The sequence below is a fragment of the Hemitrygon akajei genome, chromosome 17, assembly GCF_048418815.1.
Source record: "Hemitrygon akajei chromosome 17, sHemAka1.3, whole genome shotgun sequence".
Lineage (NCBI taxonomy): Eukaryota > Metazoa > Chordata > Chondrichthyes > Myliobatiformes > Dasyatidae > Hemitrygon > Hemitrygon akajei.
In genome coordinates this window covers 54,758,957-54,781,062 of record NC_133140.1, presented here as the reverse complement: position 1 = coordinate 54,781,062, position 22,106 = coordinate 54,758,957, and the positions used below count along the sequence as shown (strand labels likewise).

Below are 22,106 nucleotides of genomic sequence, written 5' to 3'. Positions count from 1 at the left end.
AATGCATGATTTTTTTTCATGCCGCCAAAAACATTTTGCCTCGTAACAGTAGACCAATAAAATTGATGAGTAGTTCACAGAGGTCCAATGAAATTGTATGATAAATCAAGCGCACTTTCACAATTAAATTATTGTAAATCAGTCATTTGTACTCACCCTCATCAACATGGAAAACACTCAAAGAAAAGCATTGTGCTGCCTTTATGGCAGTTATTTAGTTTATAATATTTTCGCTTAGTAATTCATTTGTTAGTTAAAGTTAGAAGTGTTTTAACTATATTTGTTTTCTGTACTACATCCCGGGATGCTATGACGTCACACCCGGTTTCGCCGCGTCTTGTGGGAAATATACCGGTTTGCGATAAACGGGAAGGCGTGGGCGAGCGGCGGAGCCAAAACGCTGCTTTTAAGTTAAAGGCGATCAATAACTTTTCCTGGTAGGCTGCAGTATATATATTTTTTACCAGTCGTTAGGAGATATTGGAATGTTGTTCAGTAAAAAAGTATACGCAACGTATATTTAAAAGTAGCCGCGTTACAGGCACGGTTCGAAAAAAAGCATTTGCAATATGTATTTGTTTATGTTACCATATGGATTTAATTAAAAGTTAAAAAATCCTCACGTGTAATATCTTTCTGTGTAAATATCTCATATTACAACGTGGGACACCTGCGGCCGAAAATCCGGTGCGGCCGAAAATCCGGTGCGGCCTAAAATCCGGTGCGGCTTGTACAAGTACAAAATTGATTTTATTTCTAAAATTAGAGCCAGCGGCTTTTAATCAGGTGCGCTCTGTAGTGCGAAATCTACGGTAGGTCATCAATTAATATGGGTAGCCGCTTATTTGGAGCAACTCTTAAGGAACCAAAATGAAGTGAAAAAATTGCTGGATTCTTTCATTTATTTGGAACGCTATGCTGCTTAACTGGGGAAACAGACTGTTGGTGAACAGGTTTTAACTAGCAGCAGTCACGTGCGCTTGTGTGGCCTTTGGACACTACACTGAACTTAGAGTGAACAATCTTTAATTAGTTTCAGTTGCATGTGTTTGTGTTCAAAAAGCAATGATTTTTGTCATGAAACATGTGAGCAGTTAGGCCATTTGGCCCATTGGGTCTGCTCTGCCATTTCATTATGGCTGATCTATTTCCCTCTCAATCCCATTCTTCTATCTTCTCCATGTAACCTTTCACGCCCTCACTAGTCAAGAACCTATCAACCTCTGCCTTAAATACACCAATGACCCAGCCTACACAGGTGCCCATGGCAACAAATTCCACTGAGTCACCATCCTCTGGCCAAATAAATTCTTCTTCATCTCAGTTCTAAATGGACCTTCCTCTATTCTGAAGCTGTTCCTAGACTCCTCCACCATAGGAACCATCCTCTCCACATCCATGCTAACTAGACCTTTTAACATTCAGTAGGTTTTAATGAGATCCTTCCTCATTCTTCTAAATTCCAGCGGGTAAAGGCCCAAAGCCATCAATCACTCCTCATACGATAAGCCTGGAATGATTCCCGGAATTATTCATGTGAACCTTCCGTGAACCCTTTCCAAAGTCAGCACATCCTTTCTTAAATAAGGGGCCCAAAGCTCCAGTACTCCCAAGTGAGGCTTCACCAGTGCCTTATGAAGTCTCAGCATTACATCCTTGCTTTTATACAGTATTCTAGTCTCAAAATGAATGCTAACATTGCATTTGCCTTCTTCAACACTGACTCAACCTGCATATTAACATTTAGGGGATCCTGCACAAGGACTCCGAAGACCCTTTGGACCTCAGATTTTTAAATTTTCTCTCCATGTAGAAAATAGACTACACTTTTATTCCTTCTACCAAAGTGCATGACCAAACACTTCCAAGCACTGTATTCCATCGGCCGCTTCTTCGCTCATTCTCCTAATCTGTTTTAAGTCCTTCTGCAGCCTCTCTGCTTCCTCAACGTTACCTGCCCCTCCACTTATCTATGTATTGTTCACAAACCTGGCCACAAAGCTATCAATTCTATCATCTAAATCATTGACTTACAACATAAGAAGAAGCGGTACCTACACCGAACCACCCCCCCCCCCCCCCCCACCAACTGAACATCACTAGGCACCAGCAACCAATCAGAAAAGGCTTCCTTTATTCCCACTCTTTGCCTTCTGCCAATCAGCCAATTCTCTATCCATGTTAATATTTTTCCTGTAATACCTTGGGCTCTTATCTTGCTAAGCAGTCTCGTGTGGACCTTGTCAAAGGACTCCTAGAAATTCAAGTACACAATGTCCACCTATTCCCCTTTCTCTATCCTGCTTGTTATTTCTTCAACGAATTCCACAGATTTGTCAGGCAAGATTTTGCCATAAGGAGACCATGCTGACTTCGGCCTATTCTACCATGTGCCTCCAAGTCCCCTAAACCTCATCCTTAACAATCAACTCCCAACATCTTCCCAACCATTGAGGTTATGCTATCTGGCCTATAATTCCCTTTGTTCTGCCTCCCTCCCTTCTTGAAAAGTGGAGTGACATTTGCAATTTTCCAGTCCTCTGGAACCATGGCAGAATCTAATGATTCTTGAAAGATCATTACTAAGTTCTCCACAATGTCTTAAGCTACCTCTTTCAGAACCCTGGGGTGTAGTCCATCTAGTCCAGGTGACTTAATTATCTTCAGATCTTTCAGCTTCCAAAGCACATTCTCCCTAGTAATAACAACTGCACTCACTTCTCCCCCCTGACACTCTTCAACCTCCGGCATACTGTTAGTGTCTTTCACAGTAACGGTGAAAGACACTGTTTTTCAGTGTTGCAAAATACATATTCAGTTCATCCACTATTTCCTTGTCCCCCATTACTACCTCTCCAATGTCATTTTCCAGTGGTCCAATATTTACTCTTATCCCTCTTACTTTTTATACAGCTGAAAAAAAACCAGTTTGGTATCCTCTTTGATGTTATTAGCTAGCTTACCTTCATAATTCATCTTTTTCCCCATTATGGCTTTTTTTTTAGTTGCCTTCTGTTAGTTTTTAAAAGCTTTCCAATCTTCTAACTTCCCACTAATTTTTGCTCTATTATATCCCCTCTACTTAGCTTTTATGTTAGCTTTGATCTCCCTTATCAGTCACAGTTATGTCATCCTGCCTTCAGAATATTACTTCTTCTTTGGGATTCATCTATCTTGTGCCTTCTGAATTTCTCCCAGAAACTCAAGCCATTGCTGTTCTATTGTCATCCCCTGCTTGTGTCTCCTTCCAATCAACTTTAGCTAGCTCCTCTCTCATGCTTCTGATAGTTGGTAAGCAGCAAGACAATTCTGAACTGTTTTGCTTACTGAGGTTTCAAGTGTTCAGACTTGGAGATGCCAGATGCAGCTGGGAGTGAAAATGAAACAATTTCACTATTTCAACAAGTTAGGAACTACTAAGGATTTGAAAGTATCAACAATCATCTTCAATGTTACAATGAAATTGAATATTTGGCTGATGCAAGTGTAGATAGCATTCTATGAAGGCAGTTCATTATCTGCATTAGGTGTCTCTGCTGATTTTGTTCATTGCATACACTGGATGAATTCCTCTGTTGATAACCATTAAGAGCTAATACACAGTGTTATACTGCTGTAGTAATATTGGTAGTGTTCGAATTTGTTCTGTATATTATTTAAATACATGATTTCTAACTCAGTTTGTCATTTTTATACCTTTTTAACTATTCCCATGAAATTTTAGTTAATTGGGTCAGCCACTTAATTCAGCCAAAATGTACTCCCCATGTGTCCCAATTATCCTGTATTCACTGTATTCAGTGTTCACTTTCAAACAACAGAAGAAAAAGTATAAACAGAGTGAAGCCAATGTCAACTTGCCCAACCTGTACTCCAGGTCCCTGAGGATTTCAAAATGTCATGTGCTAGAACATAGAACAGTACAGCATGTTCTCACAGCCATCGAGTTGGCACCAACCTTGTATGATAAATTTCCTGTGAAACACTCTTACTGGTCTTAGTTTGTCAAAATTTCTGTTACAATGAAAAGTGAGTAGAAGATGAACTGATCTCCAAAAGTCTCAGACCTTAATTAGCTTGTTAGGGCTATGGCTTGTTCACAGTCATCATTAGGAAAGGCAAGGTGATGGAAATTTCAAAGCTTTTTAAATACCCTGACTCCTCAAACCTTGTCCCCAACAATCAGCAGCCATGGGCTCCTCTAAGCAGCTGCCTAGCACTCTGAAAATTAAAATAAATGATGCCCACAAAGCAGGAGAAGGCTATAAGAAGATAGCAGTTTTCAGGCTATAAGTTTTCAGGTAGCTGTTTCCTCAGTTTGTAATGTAATTAAGAAATGGCAGTTAACAGGAACGGTGGAGGTCAAGTTGAGGTCTGGAAGACCAAGAAAACTTTCCGAGAGAACTGCTTGTAGGGTTGCTAGAAAGGCAAATCAAAACCCCTGCTTGACTGCAAAAGACATTTGGAAGATTTGGCAGACTCTGGAGTGGTGGTGCACTGTTCTACTGTGCAGCGACACCTGCACAAATATGACCTTCATGGAAGAGTCAGCAGAAGAAAACCTTTCCTGTGTCCTCACCACAAAATTCAGCGTCAGAAGTTTGCAGAGGAACATCTAAACAAGGTTGATGCATTTTGGAAACAATTCCTGTGGACTGATGAAGTTAAAATAGAACTTTTTGGCCACAATGAGCAAAGGTACATTTGGAGAAAAAAGGGTGCCGAATTTCATGAAAAGATCACCTCTCCAACTGTTAAGAATGGGGGTGGATCGATCATGCTTTGGCCAGTAGCACAGGGAACATTTCACTGGTAGAGAGAAGAATGAATTCAATTAAATGCCAGCAAATTCCGGAAGCAAACATCACACCATCTGTAAAAAATCTGAAGATAAAAAGAGGAAGGCTTCTACAACAGGATAATGATCCTAAATACACCTCAAAATCCACAATGGATGACCTCAAGAGGCGCAAGCTGAAAGTTTTGCCATGGCCCTCACCATCCCCTGACCTAAACATCATCGAAAATCTGTGGATAGACCTCAAAAGAGCAGTGCATGCAAGATCACCCAAGAATCTCACAGAACTAGAAGTCTTTTGCAAGGAAGAATGGGTGAAAATCCCTCAAACAAGAAGAACTGAAAGACTCTTAGCTGGCTACAGAAAGCATTTACAAGCTGTGATACTTGCCAAAAGGGGTGTTACTAAGTACTGATCATGCAGGTGCCTAAACTTTTGCTTCGGGCCCTTTTCCTTTTTTGTTATTTTGAAACCGTAAAAGATGGAAATAAAAAGGTATTAAAGAAATGTGTCATCTTTAACTTTATGCCTTTTGGAAATCAGGTCATCTTTTACTTGCTTAGCTATTCACAATAACAGAAATTTTGACCGGGGTGCCCAAACTTTTGTATGTCGTGTGCCAACAAAATTTTTGCACATTCCATAGGTTTGCCTCTTTTGGCTAGAAATGATTATGGTTTACAACTTCAAGTTCTAAATGGTAAGAGCTATGTGGTCTCTGAAATTATTTTTTTCTCAAGAAACAATTAGCCTGTGAAACAGTCTGTAGGAGTGTCAATTTTTCTAAAATTTGTTAAGCAAAAGTTGATTTTCTGGGTGATGTTTACCCCAGTTGTGCTTGAGCAAGTGGCTTTGAGTTATCACCTTCTGTTGCAATCCTCCTGCTTAGTACTCGCGGAGTTCCAGGATTTGCACCAACCCTATCCTAGGATTGAATAGAGGAGATTAAAATTGACAGTATGCTCTATATGTTTCTCCTCATTAGGATTAGAATTTATTTAATCTTACATCCATCCCACAACATGAGGGAGTAAAAATCTTTCCGTTATGACTCCCTTGCAATGTACAGACATGTGAATTTAAAAGCCTAATGGCTTGTAGAAAGAAGCTGTCCCCGAGCCTGTTGGTCCTGGCTTTAATGCTGCAGCACCGTTTGCCAGACGGAAGCAGCTGAAGCAGTTTATGGTTGAGGTGACTGGTGTTTCCAATGATCCTCCAGCCTTTCTTTACATACCTGCTGCTGTAAATGACCTCAATGGAGGGAAGTGCACAGCCACAGATGCACTGGGTTGGCCGTACCACTCTCCATGGTGCCCAGCGATCAAGGTTGGTGCAGTTCCAATACCAGGCAGTGATAGAGCCAGTCAGGATGCTCTCAATGGTGTCCCTGTAGAAGGTCTTGAGGATTTGGGGGTTCATGCTGAACTTCTTCAGTCACCTGAGGTGGAAGAGACGCTGTTGTACTTTTTTTGCCACAAAGCTGGTGTGTACAGTCCAGGTGAGATCGTCGGTGATGTGTATACTGAGGAACTTGAAACTACACACCCTCTCAACTGCAGACCCATTGATGTTGGTCAGAGTGAGTCTGTCTCCATTCCTCCTGTAATCCACACATCAGCTCTTCTGTTTTATGGAAATTGAGGGAAAGGTTGTTATCCTGACACCACTGTATCAGGATGTCAACCTCTCCTCTGCAGGCTATCTCATCATTGCTAGAAGTAAGGCTGATCAAAGTGGTGTCATCTGCGAATTTAATCAGCGGATTGGAGCTTTGTATGGCAGAACAGTCGTGGGTGTAAAGGGAGTAGAGAATATATAATTATATGTCTCTTGTCTTTTCTGTAACTTTAGCTTAATTACATTGATCCTATAGACTGGCAACTAGAACTGCATAAGATACTCTATATGCAGCCTAACCAATGACTTGTATACAGTTCTTTGGCTGATGAGGGCAAGCATACCATGCATCATCTTCACCACACCAAATTAGTAAAGTAGGGTTTTCCAAGCACAAAGCCATGTTGACCGTCCCTGGATCAGACCCTGTCTTTCCAGATGAATGCAGTCATTTCCCTTTAAAGTGTTTCTAATAATTTTCCTACCACTGACATAATGCTTACTTTGCCTTTCATCACCTGGCTTATCCCATCCTCCACTCTTGCAGTTTGTCAACTGTGGCTCACAAAAATTTCCTTAAGGGCCCTCTGCTTTCTCCTCCTTTGCTTCCAATATCTTCTTGGGATAAATCTCATCCAGTCTTAGGGATTTATTGATACTTACACATTCCAAGATATCTAACATCTCTCCTTTCTTAACACTAATATTTCAAGACTATCATTGAAAACCTCATTGAGCTCACCATCTTCCATGTCTTTCTCCTTAATCCCATCTCCTGGCTCCACGCACAGCTTACCCACTTGTTTTTTAAACCTACCATGCAACGTTTTTCCTCTTGTTATTGTTATAGAATATTTTGGGATTCTCCTTTATCTTAATTGCCAAGAATAAGAATGGGGTGCCATAGTAGTGTGATGCTATTGCAACTCAAGACATCAGAGTCCAGAGTTCATTCTGACATAATCTGTAAGAAGTTTGTACGTTCTTCCTGTGAGGACTTCCTACAGTTGCTCCAGATTCCTTTCATGTTCCAAAAGTGTACCAGTTAGGAGGTTAATTGGCCAATGTAAATTGACCTGTAATTTGGTTAGGGTTAAATAGATGGGTGGCATAGTATCCAATCCTGGTATGGCCTCTTCTGCACTGTATTACTACATGTATAAATAAATAAAATTATTGGTGGCCTCCTTGGCTCTTCTAATTCCTTTCTAAGTCATTTTTTTTTATTGATTTAAACCTTCAGTATCCTTTGTCATCTAAGGTTCCCTAATCATCCCATCTCTGTCTTTCATACTAATTGGAACATGGTGGTCCAAAATTCTTACTTTTTTGAAAAATTGGCTGCCAACTTGCTCCTCCTTCCCACTCCCCTCTTAAATTTAGGACCCTAACTAGAGGACCAAACTTAACTCATTCCTGACGAAAGGTCTCAGCCCGAAACGTCGACAGTGCTTCTCCTTATAGATGCTGCCTGGCCTGCTGTGTTCCAACAGCATTTTGTGTGTGTTGTTTTAACTCATTCCATATTGTTTTCCCCATTGATGCTTCTACCACCTGCTCAGTGTCATTTCCTAATTTAAGTTCAGCTGTCAAAGCTAGGAATAGAACTTGAATCTAGGCAACAGTACATTGCAATACATAATAATAAAAAGAACAATTGCAATAAGAAATGTATATTAAAAAAGGTTAAGATCAACTTGCTATCAGTATCTTTGTGGACTCGAGCACTACGTATGGTTAACTGATATTATAGACTATAAAGGAAAAATCAAATACTCAATTACTGAAAAATAAATCTGAACTAGAATTGTAGTTTAACATAAAGTTTAATCATTTGATTAAGAAAGATACAAACATTACATGCATGTGCTGAAGTTACTTTTTCTTGCAGGTTGTATATGTGTACACAAGTTCTAATGATGTAAATAGACATAATGTTGGTAACTATAGTATATCACCCTCAATCCCCCACCTAACTACTGAAAATACTTCATTCATAAATCAGCCTATCTTCATCATTCATGAAGGAAAATATAATGTTCCAGATTTGATTATTTGTCTCACTGCCAAAAAATAAACACAATGTGATAAATGGTTCTTTACCTAAGCTAAGTATTATAAGTATTTGTCTACCCTTTGGAATAATGAAGAAACAAGCAAATTATTTGTCTGATGTAAAGCGTTAAAGAAATTACTTGACAAACAGAAAATCTGCAGATGCTGGAAATCTAAGCAATACACACAAAATGCTGGAGGAACTCAGCAGGCCAGGCAGTGGAAAAAAGTACAGTTGACGTTTCAGGCCAAGACCCTTCTGCAGGACTAGAGAAATAAAGATGAGTAGATTTAAAAGCTGGGGGAGGGGAGAGAGAAACACAAGGTGATAGGTGAAACCGGGAGGGGGAGGGATGAAGTAAATAGCTGGGAAGTTGATTGGTGAAAGAGATACAGGGCTGGAGAAGGGGGAGTCTGATAGGTGAGGAGAAAAGGACATGGAAGATGGAAAAGGGGAAAGGAGCACCAGAGGGGGACAATGGGCAGGCAAGGACATAGGTGAGAAAGGGAAAAGGGGATGGGGAATGGAAAAGGGGAGGCATTACCGGAAGTTGAGAAATAGAAGTTCATGCCGTCAGGTTGGAGGCTACCCAGACGGAGTATGAGGTGAATTAATTGCTTCAGATTGGCTTGTGCTAAGTAAAAACACTGAAGTAAACACATGGACTTTTAGCTCCATGACGCTGATCTGAATCTGGATTTTTTTTTATATTAGAGTGTTGCTGGTCTGTGCTTCAATTTCATTGACCAATTTTGCTCCAAGTTCCATGACTCTCCTATCCTGTATTTTTTTTTAAAATCAACAAATATGCAGGCCTACTAAATACATTCAAATAAAAATATAATGAATGGTAAGGATTTGGTAACCTTTCTAGTGCATACTTTGTATTAATTTCTACAGTTGGGGAAAAGGATGCAATAGTTGTGCTTGCATATGAGAATCATTCATTAAAAGCAGGAACTTAATGGATTTAATACAAGTATAAAGTGATAGTGAAGAAAATAATATCCAAGACTTATAGGTGTGTATCACAGATGTTATGTAAGGAAATTTCTGATGCCAACTCTCTAAACATAAGTGAGATGTCCTTTTAAAGAGCAAACACGAGGAAATCTGCAGATGCTGGAAATTCAAGCAACAACACACACAAAATGCTGGTGGAACACAGCAGGCCAGGCAGCGTTTTGTGTGTGTTGTTGTTTGAGATGTCCTTTTATAGTTTTCTAATTCAAATGTCGCTTGCTAGCAATATCATTTGTAAAGAAATAGTTACTGGACTTGAGAGTTTAAGAGGAGGACAAACAGCACTTGCGCCAGTATGAGCTGATCAAGGAATCTGTAAAGTAGAATGACTGCAGGTATTGGAAACCTGAGATAAAACTCAGAAAATGCTGGAGATACTCAACAGGGCAGGCAGAATCTATGGAAGGAGAAGTACTTAAAAGTTTCAGTGGTGGGACCATTTGTCAGAAATTTTGGTACAGGATCACTGGACTGAAACATTAACTTTTTCTCTTTCCCTGGACGCTGTCTGACCGGTTGCATGTTTCCAGTGTTTTTGCTGTTTTCATTGCAATTTGATTAACCCTCCTTAAATAATAGGAGAGACCGTTCACAGACTAGCTGCAAATGCCTTTTTGGTGCTGATCATATGGTCATTCAGAAGGCATTTGCTGAAGTTCTAGGCAGGTAATATTAGTGAAAATGAAAATAAAGTTAACCTTGTGATATTGGTCAATAACCTTTTTGGGAAATTGTAAACCTTGGGAGATCAAGAATAAGAAAACCATTTTTTGATTGCAAGGTGTGCAAGATGTTTTGAATACAAGGGGTGGTGTTCCCTAAGGAATTGTACTAGAACTCAATTTGTCCATCATGCATGTTAATGTATGAGGGGATGAAAGAACAGTATTTGCAAAATTTATAAAGTTTACTTGTGACAGAGTTTGAAGGCACATGAATTTACAACTGGGCACAACACAAATTTAATTGGCAAAAGTTTAGCAGATGAAATTAATTGTGGGGTGTGTGATATCATCCAATTTGTTCATTTGGACTTGAGAATGTCACATTAGATTGTTTTTAATAGTGAGAGCTGTGCAGAAACAAAGGGCACACACAAAATGCTGGTGGAACGCAGCAGGCCAGGTAGCATCCATAGGAAGAAGTACAGTTGACGTTTTGGGCCGAGATCCTTTGTCAGGTCTAACTGAAAGAAGAAATAGTAAGATCTCTTCTTTCAGTTAGTCCTGACGAAGGGTCTTGACCTGAAACGTCGACTGTACTTCTTCCTATAGATGATGCCTGGCCTTCTGTGTTCCACCAGCATTTTGTGTATGTTGCTTGTATTTCCAGCATCTGCAGATTTCCTTGTGTTTGCAGAAACAAAGGGGCCGAGTTGACCATGTGTATAAATAAATTGCAAAATAAGAGTTTTTTTAAGGGGCTAAATTATGTTTTTTTTTTCCCCAAGGGGTTGAATTGCAAAATGAGGAACTGATGCTTCTGCAAAATCCATTTAGGGCATTGCATTCAGGTTTTGGTACCCGTTCACCAGCATGATTGGAAATGAAAGATTCATTTATAAGGACAAGTTATATAATTTGTGATTTTTGTTAACTGAGGTTGAAAGTTTGAGGAGTAAATTAACTGAAGTGCTGAAAGTAGCACAGGGCAAAAAAGAGTCTTCTATTCGAGAATTCTCATTAAGGTCCGTATGGGAGTCTGTTGTGTCTAAGTTACCATGCTTTCTACATTACAACAGTGATTACACGTTAAATGTATTAGTTAATTGTAAAGCACTTTAGGATTCCTGAGATTGTGAAAAGTGCTATATTAAAGTGGTTCTTTAGAACTGGAGCCAGGGCACTTGGGAGTGAAATCCGACAACCTGAGAGGCATTTGGAATTATTTTCCCACTCCCTATGGATGCATGATCCCAAGACAAGCCAACATTTCAAACATATTTAATAAGGCTACTGAATAAATCGATATTTTGTTTTAGTGGCTATTAGTTTCTTGATGAGCAATCACATACACCTTGACAGAGGCACTGACAAAAACCATAAACCAAACAAACCGTCAAACTGGAAGGAACAAGACTGACACAAACAATACCAAGAGTCACTTTTTGGATTACCAAAAGATAAATTCCAAGTGGCAATGAGCTGAAATAGAATAAACCTAGCAGCCACACTAGTATCCTTGGCACACGGTTGCAAATTTTGGAGAACACGTCTTGATCAATTCTGCTTTGAGATGTAATGGATGTGGTGTCAAGACTGTGAACTCTGTGGTTATAAGACGTGATATGCCTTCTTGGAGAATTCCTTTGGACCTCCCTTATGTTAATCACTAAGCAGTTAGAAGAATTCAGGGTTGAATTGGATGAAGTCAAGCTCTTTGGTGTTAAAACTATCTCTTTGCAATCTGAATTCTGTGTTTTGTCTCTTGCGGTAAGTTTGCACATAATATTTGTGTCATTAGGAAGATTTTCAATATCAGCATCGTGGATCTCTGTCTCTTGGCGACAAAAAGGGCAGGTAATGCAGTGGCAACTATCGTTGGCATCTAAGATTTTGTGTAGACACCTTGCACATATTCTGTGTAAACAGTCGAGTATCTTCGGCTTTCGGTTATGGCCATTGTATTTTTGGTAACAGATTTTACATTCCAGTTCAGTACTTTCATCTTCTTCAGTGTAATTGCAGCTCATCTTTAATTCAGACACAATGGAAAAAAGAATAACACAAACTTGTAATTACATCTGTAGGCAAATACATTATTTTATGTTCATTGTTAGTCAACTTAAGTATTAAGAAATCCTGCACCTATGCTAAGATGGAATTGATGACCTTGAGCTTTAACTGACCAAAGAAACTAATTTTCAATTTCTAAAGAAAAATCCCCATTAAAGTGGTATGTTGATGCTGGGGCACAACTTAAATGGATGCTTGTACATGTTTTATAGATATTCATAGAAATGGTTGGAAGAATTTTTTGGGTCTCAAGATGATGGAAAGAAAAGAAGCTAAAGGACAGGTATTGCATCCCCTGTTGATTGTGTGGGGAAGTGTTATGAGGAGAAGAGTGGTTTTCGGGGGGGGGGGAGTGTGGAAGTTTGGGTTAGAGAGATGTGGAGGAACTGGTCTCTTTAGAATGCTGAGGAGAGGAGAAGATGTATCTGGTGATAGAGTTCCATTGTGACATTATGGAAGTTGAACTGTTTATCCTGGAGGCTGTGGGGTACTCTTGCTTTGTTCTAGCTGGGGCAGGAGGGCACAAAACTATGGAGAAAAAGAAGAGATGTGGTTGAGAACCCAGTGAGAGGTAATGCATGGTTAAAAAAGTAGAAAAGCATCTTTAGCACACTGAGTATCATGGCAGATAGGCTGAAGATCAACAAACTAAAAGCACATCTATTTTTCATAATTTCTACCATTTTCAGCAGGATTTCATCACCAGAGATTTCTTTAATTCCTTATTTTATTTTTGGCAATCTGAACTGCCAATTTTTAAAGTAATGGTTGCCTTGACAACTTTCATCTCCATTCCATTTTCCTTGTTCTCTTCATACCAGCCCTCCTTCCTCTGCTACCTACAGTACACGAATGCTTGTAAATTGTTCGAAGATGTTCATAGGTATGCCTAGAAGAACAGTTTGGGTGCTAGGGTGATAGAAGTGCTCTGTCCAGAGATTACTGGAAGTGCTCAACAGATCAAACCACATCAGTGGGGAGAGAAACAGAGTTAATATTTTTAGTCAAGGACCCTTCATCAGAACTGGCGAAGTCAAATGAGTTAACTTGTGAAGATGGTAAGGTGTAGAGAAAATTTAAGAATGAGAGCAGACCAAAGCTGTCAAGGAAACAATTGCTTGAAAACTGAAAGCTGGAACAAAATGATTAAAAAAAACAATTTGACTCTATATCTGGTGTTTAGATGGGGTTGTGGAGTGTGAGAAGCTTACCTGATTAGTCAGAAGATGAATTGTTATTTCTCAAATTTAGTTTGGACTTTGTTGGAGCAATGTAGGAAGTCAAAATGAGAGTGGGACTGAAAATTAAAGTGACAGATGACAGGGTCATTCTTGTGGAGTTAGTGCAAGAGTTTTGCAAAGCAGTCCACTCTGTATGTTTTATCTACTATTGAAAAAGCAAATCATGAGCATTGGATGCCTGACACATGAGTTGGAAAAAGTGCAAGTGATATGCTGCTCATTTGGAAGATCTGTTTTGTTGCCTTGGTAGTGGGAAGGGAAGAAGTAAAAGGACAAGGGGCATGGGAAAGTACACTGTTGAGGAGTGACTAGGAACAGTGACATAGTTTGTCTCCTGATTCACCAACCCATAGGACACAAATCAGGAATATGCTGGAATACATTCTGCTTGGATAAATGTATGCATTTCTAATAATGCTCAAACCAAATTGTGATTAGTAGCTGATCTGAGAGATTATTGAACCCCTACCTTTTTACAGTTGCAAGTGACAGTTTGCATGAGCAGATGCTTCCAATGATCAAATGTTAGATTTGAGATTATGGCAAGTAGCACGGTCAAATTAAATTTAAGTGAGATATGTAAGTAAAATTTGTAGTCCCTGGTCAACTCATATACAGATACACTATTGTCATTTTGATCTGTTGTACATTTCCACTTTGAGAACATCTACTGATTATTAGTTACAATATATGAATAAATTAATGTAAAAGTGCACGTAATGCATAAAGTAAATTAATAAGCAAAGAGACTGTTTTGTGATACCCAGCACAAAAATTAGAAGTTAGGGATTTCAAAGTCCAAATGGACTTTCAGTCCCAGCTAGAAAAATGCTATACTCGTTTGCTTCCATTGCATACTGGGTCTAGTTTTAGGAAAGTGAGCCTTGTATACTAACGTACAGCCATTACCATAAAAATCCATGAACATTTAAAATAAATACTTAGGGCTCAAGAAGGGAAAATGCCATTTTCTGAACATTTAGAGAAGGAATTGGGTTGATAATCTCTCATGTTAAGACATCATACTGGATTTAGAAAAGAAAGGTCACTATTTCACCATATGAATTTTGCTTTTGTGTTAGCAAAATAAGAACTGTAGATTTCAGAGCAGAAAATGAGTTGCTGAAGGGACTTAGCAGGTCAGTAGCATCTAAAGAAGAAAATAATTAATGTTTCGAGTTGAGACATCAGAACTGAGAGTAAACAGTAGAAGGGTAGGAAAAAAAGAATGAAAGAGCTGGCACAATAACATGCAGATGGTGTAAAGTAAGGGAGGGAAGGGTGGAGATGACAACAAGAGGCTGCGAGGCAACAAGGGCCTGCAAATTATGAAATCCGACAAGAAAGGAAGATGAAGAGGAATCAAATAAGAGACGTGGTGAGTAGACAGATCCATATGTGGGTTATGGGTAGCTGAAGTAGTTGGGGGAAATAAAGCAGGGAAATGGGTTGCTGCAATGGGAGAAGGTGTTGAAAAAGTGGGGGGGGGGGTGTGTGTGTTTGTGTGTGTGTGTGTGTGTGTGTGTGTGTGTGTGTGTGTGTGTGTGTGTGTGTGTGTGTGTGTGTGTGTGTGTGTGTGTGTGTGTGTGTGTGTGTGTGTGTGTCAGAAGGAGAGGAAAAGGGACAGAGGTGAATGAAATTTGACAATTCAGTGTTCATACTGTTGGGTAGTATTCTTCTAGTTTTACCTTGTTAGTGAAAGATGTCAAGGTTGATATGGGAATGAGGGAGGGAATTAAAATGGCTTACTGGAAGGTCCAGATGACTGGCAGACAGAGCACAGGTGCTCAGGAAAAGTTTCTCAGTCTGCACTCGGTCTTATCAATGTACAGGATGCTACATAATGTGCACTAACGAACAGATTGGAGGAGATGCATGTAAATCTCAGTTTCACCTAGAGTTTAGGTCCTTGGGTAATGGGGACGGAGGAGATGTAGGGATTCATGTTACATCTTTTACTGTTGCTGGGAAAACTGCTTGGCTATTTGAGGAATGATTGGATTTGCGAGTCACAGAAAGCGTAGTCCCTGAATTTTGTGAATCAGTTTGTTGTTTTTCATTTAATTACTTATAATACTTGTATTATGATGCAAAAATTATGACATATCAATTTCTGCAATCCTGCCTAAAAGAAGCAATAAGGGTAAAAAAAAACATAAGCCAAAACAGTGTTTCATGTCATAAACTGTAATAAATAGCTTTAGTTTTGCAACTTAAATTGGTGAATAAATATTGTAATTGCAGCATTAGAACTGTTGGCATTTTGAAAGTAATTTTTGGTGAGTAAACAAACTAAATAATAATTTTCTCTCAATTCCAAACACATTTTGAGTGTTTTTAATAATTAAAATATTTTAACAATGTATCTTCCACGTTTTGACTTTTGATTACACTTTCATATCAACGTTGATATGAAAATCATATACATAATCAAATACTTATCAATGGGCTTTTAATTGTAAATATTATTTATAAGTATTCTTTACCTTGCAGTAGTAACTTGAGTCTTTCAACCAAATCTATATGTTCTGAGTATTTGTAGTTTGTGGAATTTCCCAGCATGTAAACTATGTATCAACATGACTTGAAAGGAACAAGATGGATCTCTCATCAGATTTCTTTAGATTTTCGTGATTTTATTTTTAATTCTGCAGAAGAAATTAAAGATTGAATACTCAACAGCTTAGTTTCATCCAGCCTCGTCTTATTAGCAAATTTTTCTGTGCTGTCAAGACTACTCAAATGGACAACACCCAGATATCCAGCAGTTCTATTTTCACTTGGGGCAGGTGGAACTATCTATTCTACCTATGCCTCTCATAGTTTTATAAACTTCAATCAGGTCTCTCCTCAGCCTCAGATGATCCAGAGAAAATGCTCCAAGTTTGTCCAGCTTTTCCTTTAAAGCTGATTAATAAAGTTCATCTTGTATGTTTAGTGAAGTAGCTAGAAGGGAAATATTTTCTGAAAACCCATGATAAACAGGGTTCTTTGGCTCCTCCTATCCCAACCCCTTGCGTTTAGTAATACTCCTTACTTCCTGCTATCTTACTGCAGCTATCCTCCCTCTTCAAATGTAGTCAATCTCCTCTGCCAAGAAGCAAATAACTTCGCAGCAGTCAAACTGTAATTTCCATCTGTAAGGGACAGACCAGAAACTACCTTGAAGTTGACTAGCTTCTGAAATTATATACACCTGTCTCAGAGGCTGCAAGATAACTTGAATGAGAGACATTTGCTATGGCTATACCAGAATCAACTTCCAAGAAGTGCTGCCGCCTAACTTGTATAGGCTCTTCAGTGTGTTGCTCCAGATTCCAATATCTGCTCTCTCATCTCTCTTAAGTTCTTCAGTATTACCTGCAACAGTACTTAGCCAGATTAGAAGCACCACATCTCTCGCTTAGACCGTGAGAGATAGCAACTGAATTCGGCTGTCGGGTTTTCTCCACTACTTCATCATAGCTGGTTTATTTTTCCCACTCAACTTCATTCTCCTGCCTTCTCCCTGCAACCTTCGACACCTTACTTTGCAGAAACCTATCAACCTCTCTTTGAATATACTCAGTAACTTAGCCTTCACACAGAATTCCACAGATTTTCCAACCTCTGGATAATGAAGTGCCTCCTTTTCTCTTCTAAAGGGATGGCCTTTTGTTTTAACGTGTGCTGTTATAGACTCTCTCACTACTGGAAACATACTCTCCAATTCCACGATATCAAGGACTTTCAATATTTGGTAGCTTTGAATCTGATTACCCCCTCATCCTCCAGCAAGTACAGGTCCAGAGCCATCAAATGCTACTCATGCGTTGACCCTTTCAACCTCAGGATTATTCTTGTACACCTCCTGTGGGCCCTCTCTATTGCTAGCATATCCTTCCTTAGATATGGAGCTCAAAACTGTTCACTGTACTCCAGATGTAGTTTGACCAACGCTTTATAGAGCTTCCTTAGTTTTATAATCTAGTCCTTAAAGTCATTGCTTAGATCTCAATTGCTATATATAAGATATGGATGGAGTTAGCAAAGTTGTGAATCTACACCTGACAAAAGGGGTTGCACATAGCAAAGTCTACAGCATGAAAGACTATTTATTCCTACCAGGGGTAGTATTTTGTTAAAAAAGCTAGATTTTTCAGGAAGGTCATTAGGAAATAAGATCTGAGATTGGGAGACAATTATCTGATAAGCAATAAGCATTTGGATTTCAATTTCTCTGGACATCTTCCTTCCACAATTTCCAGCCTTATGGTTTTTCATCCCTGCACTGCTGACTTCTATATTCTGCCCTGGATCTATTTCAGTAAGTCGACTGTTTCAACCTGCCCTTGCCCAATTGAAATTATTTATTCCCAATTTAACTCCATTCTTTCTTCACCATCTAATTCCTTACCACTTGCATCCATTACAATTCTGATGCACCCTAATAGTTCAATAGTTTCTAATTCTCCGGTTTCAATAAATTAATCTTTTTTATGGATATACAATCACTTTGTACCTCCATCCCACATTCGGAGGATCTGAGGCCCATCACTTCTTTCTTCAGAAGAGGCCCAACCAGTCTTTTCTTACCACTGCACATGACCCTCCCACCCACCTCCCTGCTACCAGCACTCCGATTCGCCAAGCTGAACCTGATCTCAAATCTAACAACTTCTCCCTTAGTTTCAGTCAGCTTGTCTCGATGAGTTGTCTAACTAAAGGAAGTAACAGCAGCCTGAGTTTTTTTGAAAGACTATATGGAACATTTTCTCTTTCACTCTTATTCAGGCCCCTCCCACTTTTCTTCAGTGCGCAAGTGACTGCATCCTGAGCTTCAGAGTTTAAAGACAAGGGAAAATGGGTTATGTATCCTGACAAAGGGTTTCAGCCTGAAACACTGACTGTTTGTTCATTTTCATTTGTGTTTGCTGCTTTGAATTTCCAGCATCTGAAGAATTTCTTGTGTTTATGGTTGTTGTGGATCAAATATCCCAGCCCAGGACATTCCTTAGAAGTGCTTTAGGACTTCAGCTGTTTTATCAATAACCTTTCTTCCATTGTAAGGTCAGAACTGAGAATTATGTTTAGTTACATTGGCAATTTCTCATAAAATGATGCAGGCCATATCTTACAATATTATGAAGCTTCAGCATATTTGCAAGATGTGCTTATTTCACCTGGGAAATATCAAGGTTATCTCTCCCCAAAGAGCTATTGATTTGCTGCTCTGGAGACTGGGAGATCAAAAATCAATTGCAATCAATATGTAAATAGTATTCATCTTGATTTGTCACCTGGTGGAATGGGCTACTGGATGACTGGCAAGTTCCACTCCATGATATTGATATTCAAAAGCATTTTTTCATTAATAACAACTGATTCTCAAAACACATGGGACTCGCATTTTCTTAAATTGAGGCTAATTGAAGTTTACTTTTTCTGTTCTCAAATACTAATACAATCTTTTTAAAGAGCAAAGCTTTCAAGCTAATCATATGTGGAAGGCATGATCCAAAAATCTGACATTTGGAAAAGAAGGCCACATTTATTTGTTAGTAAAAGTAGATGGGTATGCTTCACTACAGTTACGTTCTCAATGATTTTCTCTGACTTATTTCTTATGCTGATGAGTATTTGTAGTTGATGCCAGCATATAAAACATGCAACTAATTCCACTGACCAGTAAAAAAAAGTTTATGTTGTTTAGTACTGGATTTTAAAAAATTTTTAGATTTGTTTCTTATTTGAAAGATACTAATGTTCTTCACACATGGAAAATTATTGGAATTAGCCTCTGTTGGCCAACTTAATTAAGCATTTGCCTAAATTTAGGAGGAATAATTATGTTTTGAACGTTTTAATGATCAGATCAAATAGAAGCAATCTTTTTTTGTTACATGAGATTCATATGTTAACTGGAGCAGTGATTATCTTGTGCAGGCCCTGTGCATAGATTTAATTTGGGACTGTCACATATTACTTAACCATGAATAAAAACGCTGATGTATAGACAAAGTTCAGACCCCTACTGGATGCTCAGGATCTAAAATCCACCTGTTTTCAGTGCACCCAAAGTCAGCAGTGGAATTCCTAGCCTGATTCTAAAGTGGTATTTTACTGTTTCTTGGACTTACTGTGTATCCCTGCAAGAAAATGAATCCCCATGTTGTATAAGGTTTAATATATATACTTCAATAATAAATTTACTTTGAACTTCAATTGCACATTACGTTTGACTCTGAGATGAATATGAATGTCTTTGCTTCAATTACTTTATTGCATATTTCACTTTTCCAACTTTAAATAGAGATTTATTGGGCAAAATAGACCCACTGGTTTATGAACAGTTGATAAGATTCTCAGCCACAAAGCTGTAAGCACTTGATTAATGAAGTTTTTTCTATTTACAAATCATTGGAGTGGAAGAATTCATTCTGTCTCTGATTGCAAGTGACTCCATCCTTTTAATTTCCATCTCCCCCAATTAATTTCTTTCACTTTTGTCTCTCTTAAAACTTATAAAAATTAATGTAATGCAATATCTGAAGTTGGTTCTCAAGGCTGAAAAGCATAGGGTAGTGCTTGATTTATAAGCTGATTATATAAAGAGCACAAACTGTTGTTTGTATTGAGCTTCATCAGGATGTTAATAGATAGGAACTGCAAAGATCAATATTGGGAATGCTGATATGTGTGTTGCATGGTAATGATTTAGAATTGGAGTTTTTGTTATTGGAGGTGGCAAATTGGCTTGCAACAATCAAGCATGGACTATTTTCTTGCTGAAGGATCAGAATAGGCTGTTGGCTGAGAAATGGGATGAACCTTAGCACTGGCAACTGCTAAATGATGATGGGATAGATACATTTGTGGAATTGTTAATTTAGTAATGTTAATCAAATAGATGCAACATAGGAAAAGGATACTGATGTGTTTAATGTATTTTTGAAGCCATCTGTGTTGTGTTCTATTTTAGCATCAATAAAGTGAGGAGGATCAAACTTTGCAAATGTTGTCTGAGGCTACCTGAGACATTGTTCTATCTCTGTCTGATCTACTGTATATATTGTAGATCTTTTAACAGGATGTTTATCATGGCATTAGGATAAGGGTGCAGCAAAGTATCAACTATCTGATGCCAGCGTATAAGCAACTCCTACTACAGGTGAATTTACTTATATTGGAAGAGAATATGATGAGACAGTAATTGAAGATCCTAAAGGCAATCAACAAATATAATGAATCAACAAAATTAAAAATCTGATTATCATGGTACTAATAAGTCTTGGGGTCAAGTGCAGAAAAAAGAGGAAAACTTCAGGAAAAATTACCCTTGATTTATTGCAGCCAGAGTGCATTTATAGTTGTTTATAGTTTGTGATGATCCTTGATGGCTGGAGCTCTCTAGATGCAAATTATTTAGGATTGGGCCCATATCCCTAAAAGTAGTGTTAATGAAAGATTCCAAATGGTTGCTGTGATCTGACACAGCTGTTGTAAGGATACAGTATGGGTAAGTATTGGATTTTTAAAAAAAGTATTAAACAATATTCTGAAATTCGTATTTTCTATGCAGTAGAAATACCAATTCTGTAATAGCCTAATTGCATCTTAATTATGAAATTCATATTTTCATTTTAAATCTAGGGTCCCAGTAGTTCTTTCAATCCTCATCAGTGATTATTAATTTGCCTAAAAGACAAGCATTTCAGTACTTAGTTAAAAAGAAAAGAGTAAATCAAAAATAATTAAAAATAAGATTCTTAGGAACCAATGTAGAAAAATAATTACTAGCATTATTAAGACCTGAAATATTCCTGTATATATGCTCATTTTAAATAAAGGTATTTAAATCTGTAAATGTTAAAAGAAAATAAACTTAAAGGAAAATTTTAGATTTAATTCCATGGTGAAAACTTTGCTTGTTGGTAACATATTCCCAAGTGAATATCTTATATAAAATAAAACTTGTATACAAATAGTAAAAAAAAATACCTTATTATGCCTTGCCTGTTCAGACTAGAAGAATGTTTTTCCTCGGGTAATCCACAACCCAGCAGTTTATTGCGATACCGACAAACATCTTTTGCACAGCAGAGTAACTACAATGACAGTGCCATTCAATTATTTCACAAAGGTATATAAAACACAAGCTGCAGTGAAGCTAGGAGACATCAACAACCGTATGAAGGAACAGGAAGAGGATTTTGCCAGAAGGTCTGCTCAGTACCAACGGGAAATACGACATCTTCAGCAGCTAGTGAAGGACAAGCAGGAAAGCCTTGATGGACTGCTTGAACAGAAAAGGTAAAGCTGTCAGTGGTATAGCAAGCCAATTATAACATATCGATAAATGGGAAAATATGTGCCTCCAGATTCCTTCATTGCATTATTTCCATCTGTTGCTTTGTTGGATTGTTTAGCTAATGCACATAAAATTCATTGTAAATGTGCAGGAACAAATGGCAGAAGTCAAAACTCTATTATTCTGAATGTAATGTTCTTTTATCTTGATGTCAGAAACCACTGCTGATCCTATTTAAAGATTTATTGCTGCTGGTTTCTTTTTCCTTCCTGTTGTTGCCAAATAAATTGATCGTTGGAAATCTGATTGTCACGTAGGAGTAAAAACATCCAGCAAACAAGCTCC

General features: G+C 38.3%; 2 protein-coding genes across 5 annotated transcripts in view; one reads left to right on the top strand and one right to left on the bottom strand.

Moving 5' to 3' along the window:
• cep89 (centrosomal protein 89) overlaps positions 1-22,106 on the top strand; it is a 119,609-nt gene that overhangs the window by 88,967 nt on the left and 8,536 nt on the right. For all 3 annotated transcript variants that reach the window (XM_073070149.1, XM_073070148.1, XM_073070146.1), the window contains one exon: positions 21,594-21,763. In XM_073070149.1, coding sequence (XP_072926250.1) covers positions 21,594-21,763 — 170 coding nt within the window. The remainder of the gene's footprint in view (positions 1-21,593; positions 21,764-22,106) is intronic.
• LOC140740705 (E3 ubiquitin-protein ligase RNF182) lies at positions 10,808-21,596 on the bottom strand. 2 transcript variants are annotated; one of them, XM_073070150.1, is made up of 3 exons: positions 21,452-21,596; positions 15,958-16,119; positions 10,808-12,187 (listed from the first exon to the last, which is right to left on the bottom strand). In XM_073070150.1, exon 3 carries the CDS (start codon positions 12,185-12,187, stop codon positions 11,483-11,485), a length of 705 nt encoding a protein of 234 aa, XP_072926251.1. In that variant the 5' UTR covers positions 15,958-16,119; positions 21,452-21,596; the 3' UTR covers positions 10,808-11,482. The 2 variants fall into 2 exon arrangements, with proteins under 2 accessions (XP_072926251.1, XP_072926252.1); XM_073070151.1 differs by lacking the exon at positions 15,958-16,119.